Below are 5,218 nucleotides of genomic sequence, written 5' to 3' on the forward strand. Positions count from 1 at the left end.
TAGAAATTCCCTTCTGCCCTCCCTGTTTCTAAATGTTACGATAATCTTCCATCTAAACCAAGTCCATGCACTTTTCTCCTTTCTTGGATCCCATAATTCTCTGCACGCAACTTTTGCCTGTAACATAAGAGGAAGTTTTGGAGTATATTTGAAGTTTTGGGGTATATTTTATGTCAGAAAAAACAACAACCCAAGTTTGCTTCACAACTTGAGAAAGAAATGGTAGTTTTGGAGGATCATTTAACAGCATTGGTCTTTCTCTCTCTCTCATTTTCAGATTATTTATGTAAACCTGAAGACAACATCTACAGTATTGATTTTACCCGCTTCAAAATTCGAGATTTGGAGACAGGGACAGTGCTTTTTGAAATTGCCAAACCTTGTGTTTCAGGTAGGTCTCAGTATCGTATTAACAGTAGTCAGTTGACCGTTGGAGCGAAGAGTCTTTGAGGCTTGAGTTTCTGTGTGCTGTTGCATCCTGTGTTGTGGACGCCAGCAAGGCCTGCCTCTGAGCCGCTCCTAAAGCCTGGCCTGCCGGCTTGAAGCTGTGCTTGTTGAGTATTTACTCTGCACTGGTTTTGGGTTCCACAGCTTTCTGTTTATATCAGCTCATGGAATCCTCACACCTCTGTGAGGGGTTATCATCCTTATCTTCCAGATAAGGAAACTGAGGCCCAGAATTTCTAAGTGACTTTGCTAAGGTCCCATGCTCTTTGATCTGACCGTGTCACCTCCACTTAGGAAGGAATCCTTGAAATAAAAGTATAATGAGGAAAGTCTGCCCAAGCCTTGAGTCATGGGGACACTCTGGAAGGGCGATAGGGAGGCTTCCAGTCCATATCAGGAGGCAGTTTCTCTTCTCACGCCCTTTCCATTGAATAGTGTCTCAGATTTCCGAGTTAGTCCCGGTTTGGATTTTAATCTCCAGCATTTTCTGGATGACCAGAAGGCCCAGGCCTGTGAACTCAGTTGCTTGGGACCCCTTCAGTTAGCCTTGAATGAATACTGCTGGTGCTTGTGATGTGGTTCCAGGGCATTTCATTTCTGACTAGGGGACCACGTGTAGGTCTGGGGAGCATGTCACTGGAGATTGAGTGCCCCCTGGAGTTTGTTTTTAGAACACCAGCCCAGATAGTCCAGAGTTGCAGCCACAGTCTGTTAATGACTCTTTTTGCCAAGCTTTTCGCATCTATTTGCTGTTCAGGAGGAGCCTATAAGTTTGGTAAGACAGCTGTTAGTAACCAAGTAAGTCAAAGGCTTTCATGAAAAAGTCTCAGCCAAGACTAAGGCATCCGTCTCCTGACCCCACTTGAGATTCCTTGCTGATTGACCCCACTTGAGATTGCTGCCGTAATCCCGGACTGACCAGGGCACTAAAGGCTCAAGCTGGTAGGTACTTATCTTGTATTGGGAGGGTCAGGGCCACCTAGTTTCCTGGGTCTGTACCATTCGCATCTCTAAGCTTCCTGTCCTTGTGGTGTTAAGATGTTCCCAGGACCCAGGGAACACCAGGGCTACTTCCGGTGTATGGATTTGGATGAGACAGGACTGAGAGTAGTCATTTCAGTACAAAACTGAACTGTCACAGGAAGGTCAGCATCAGACACTGTAAAAATACCTTGATTTTCAGCCCGTCCAATCTTTAAGGATCTTGATTCACTAAGGCGCACGCTGAACCAGAGCCTCCTGCAGCACTTTTCTGATGAGCTCGAATCCCCGAGAAGATCTGCTCTATGTTTCTTTCTGAATCCCATAGTTGGAGCCGGGCCTCTGGAGTCTTTACCTTTGAACTCCCACTCAGCCTGGTTGTTCACTGCTTTCGGTATATTTGATACTAAAAAAGACTGCTCTTTTCTTGTATTGTTCAGCCTAGACCTGGAAGAAAATGCTCTTGCAGGACACTGGGTGGCTACTAGAGGGGCACTAACTCCTGGTTCACATTAGAATGTTTGCCAGTTCCTTTTGGGTTCAGGAATGGGCTAGACCAGAGCCCATCGTTGCTGATGTGGACCGTCTTCTTTCTTGGGTCCCACGTGTTGGTTCATGGCCCATCTGCTTCATGCTTCTCCCTTTCCCAGATGGTCAGAGCGTTGGGCCTGGTATGGCCTGGAATAGGCAGTAATCTAAGGAGGTGCAGTTCCCCAAGGCTGAAGGTCACTGTCTTTCATTTAAATAGCAGAATTATTTCTAGGGATTTGTCTTTGCTGTGTCAGAAATTTCAGCATTCTTTGAAGGTGCCTTCTCGATAGTTTCAACTTTTGCAGCTTCCTTATTTTGCTTAGCAGCAAGCACATTAACTTGGTCAACAGCCGACCTGGTCTGTAAAGCACAGACCACCTCAGGGGCCTGGTACCCAGCTGGTGTTTCAGGCTTCAGCGTTAGGACATGGCCCAAGGCCTCAGGTTATATAAAAGGCAAATAGCCTCGTGTTTAAGAATAGGCCTTGAGTCTGATGGGCCTGGATCCACATCCCTGCTCCCTTAATTTACTATAGGCTCACTTCGCTTTATTGAACTTCACAGATAGTGTGTTTTTTTATAAATTGAAAGTTCATGGCAGCTTTGTATTGAGTAAGTCTGTTGGCTCCATTTTTTCAACAACATTAAAAAAAATTTTTTTTTATTACTGTATAGTTGATTGACAGTGTTGTGTTTCTGGTGTATAGTTATACCTATATATCTTTTCATTTTCTTTCCCATTATGGTTTATTACAGGATATTGTATATAGCAGCATTACTTATATTTTGCTATGTCACATGGCTTTGCAGGATCTTAGTTCCTTAACCAAGGATCCAACCCATGCCCCTGCAGTGGAACCACAGAGTCCTAACCACTGGACCACCAGGGAATTCCCGGCAGCATTATTTTCATTTTCTTTTTTTTTTTTTTTAATATTTACATTTATTCAGTTTACTTCTTTGGGTGCTCTGAGTCTTAGTTGTCACATGTGGGATCTAGTTCCCTGACCAGGGATTCAACCCTCGGGTTTTGATTGAAGACTGGGGGGAGTTTGGACCTGTGAGCTCACCTTTCTGGTCTGTAAAGTGGAGATAAAATGAAGACAACACCTCCAGGGTTGTTAGGACCCTGTGAGGTGTGCAAGATGGAGCCAGGAGTCTCAGCAGGTGCTCAGTGAGCACGGCCGTCCTGCTGCGGGTGTTGGTACCCCCGATTGGTCATGCTCTTTGTTGAGCCAGCGTTCCGTGTGCCCTTTCAGACCAGGAGGAAGAAGAGGACGAGGAAGGGGAGGCAGGTGGAGATGTGGACATCAGCGCAGGCCGCTTTGTCCGCTACCAGTTCACACCGGCGTTTCTCCGCCTCCGCACCGTGGGTGCCACGTGAGTCCTGGCATCTCCTGAGGGGAGCACCTTCTTCTGGTTCACAGAGAAGAATGTCCTCTGTTGGGTTGGGGTTGGCTCTAGCGGAGGAAGGAGGCAACAAAGCCGGGCTCACGGAGATTGTGTTTCGCAGGGTGGAGTTCACCGTGGGAGACAAACCTGTGTCAAACTTCCGGATGATCGAGAGGCACTACTTCCGGGAACGACTGCTGAAAAATTTTGACTTTGATTTTGGCTTCTGCATCCCCAGCAGCAGGAACACTTGCGAGCACATCTATGAGTTTCCCCAACTTTCTGAGGATGTCAGTATGTATCCCCTGACTTGTGCAACGTTCTGGATCTTTCATCTTAGTAGGAGTGGACCTTGAAGTGAAATCCATCTGGTCTGGCAATCTCATTGGCAGAGAAACAGGGATGTGATGGGTCTCGAGTCACTTGACCTCAGGCTTCTCATTTCCTCTTGCTCCTGTCTCGTGTTTCACACTCTGGCTCTGCTGGCACTGGGACTCTGAAGGTGTTAATACAGGCCATCCTTTAAGAAGCCTGTGCGGGGAAGGGTGTGATGGAGGGAGATGAGAGGAGACCCCCACCCTCCCGGGGTGCCCATTCCATACACAGCCAGTCCTGGTTTCACTGTTCTGGATCCCAGTTCCTATTCAGCACTGCACTGGCCCTTTGCTTCCTCCTTAATCAGAGCTATGTGTGAAACTGAGCTGAGTGGGATTCTCGATCTGAGGACCACCTCTTTCTCATTCTCTGCCAGTAGAAGGGTCATGAGATAAACTGTCAGAATAGATCAGGCAGGAAATAGCGAGCTGGTCGAGGTCTGGGAGCAGGAGTGACAGAATGGAAACAGGTCTTAGGAAGAGATATGGGGAGGAAGACCTGGAGGAGGCACCAAGCAGGGAAGGCCAGGCCAGGGAGGAGATGGACTCGATCACAGAGGATGAACAGGCTGTGTAGTCCTGTGGCTTCCATCTGGCTCTCTCACATTAGCATCGTCTGTGAGTTGTGAGGGTAAGTTGTTCCGGAGCAACAAGGATACGATTGGATCCTGTGAGTAGTGGTGGAGTTTAGTTGAATTGTGGGCAAGGGTCTACATATACTGACCAGTTTTCTCAGAGCCCCAGATCCTTGAAAGTGTTGTTTTCTGACAAATGTTCTGTGCTTGTGCAGCAGTGCTGTTCACAGGTAAAGTGAGGACAGATGAGGAGTGGGCAGGGTGTCAGTTGCATCTGCTATCATCATGATCCCGTTTTTAAAGCTGGGCTGGAACATGTTGATACTTGCAAGAGAAGATTAGGTACAGCATTTCAAGTTGTTTAACAAAGGCCAGCCATCTAACTTTTTCTTCTTGAAACCAAATAAGCTAAAAGAGGATGGGGTCAGTCCTCTGGATGTGAGCTAAATAATGTCGGAGGCTGGTGGCCTCCTGCTGTGGGAGCGGATGGCACGCACAGTTTGGGGGCCTCTGTGGCCCCAGGTTTCCCCAGCTCTCCAGGCCTGGCTCCCTCTGTTCTGACCTCGTTATTCTGATAGCACATGCTCACACTTTCAGGAAGGGCTGGTTTATGCGTTTTTGTGTGTGGGTGCTCAGTCATGCCCGACTCTGTGCGACCCCGTGGACTGTAGCCCCACCGGCACCTCTGTCCCTGGGATTTCCTAGGCAAGAACACTGGAGTGGGTTGCCATTTCCTCCGCCAGGGAATCCTCCCGACCCAGGGATCGGACCTGCGTCTCTTGTGTCTCCTGCATTGGCAGGCGGGTTCTTTACCACTGCGCCACCTGGGAATTTAGAGGGGATGCTGAGTTTTTTCCCACCTGGCCCACAGGGCAGACTCACACATAACTCTTTGCATTTTTTCCCTTCTAACTTGCAG

The 5,218-nt window shown here is 48.0% G+C and overlaps 1 protein-coding gene across 1 annotated transcript in view; it reads left to right on the forward strand.

Moving 5' to 3' along the window:
• Positions 1-5,218, forward strand: part of UNC119B (unc-119 lipid binding chaperone B) — a 32,939-nt gene that overhangs the window by 2,617 nt on the left and 25,104 nt on the right. The window contains exons 2-4 of the mRNA XM_040250890.1: positions 278-391; positions 3,218-3,338; positions 3,472-3,644. Coding sequence (XP_040106824.1) covers positions 278-391; positions 3,218-3,338; positions 3,472-3,644 — 408 coding nt within the window. The remainder of the gene's footprint in view (positions 1-277; positions 392-3,217; positions 3,339-3,471; positions 3,645-5,218) is intronic.

Source organism: Oryx dammah, unplaced genomic scaffold (assembly GCF_014754425.2).
Source record: "Oryx dammah isolate SB20612 unplaced genomic scaffold, SCBI_Odam_1.1 HiC_scaffold_12, whole genome shotgun sequence".
In the NCBI taxonomy this organism is placed as follows: Eukaryota; Metazoa; Chordata; class Mammalia; order Artiodactyla; family Bovidae; genus Oryx; species Oryx dammah.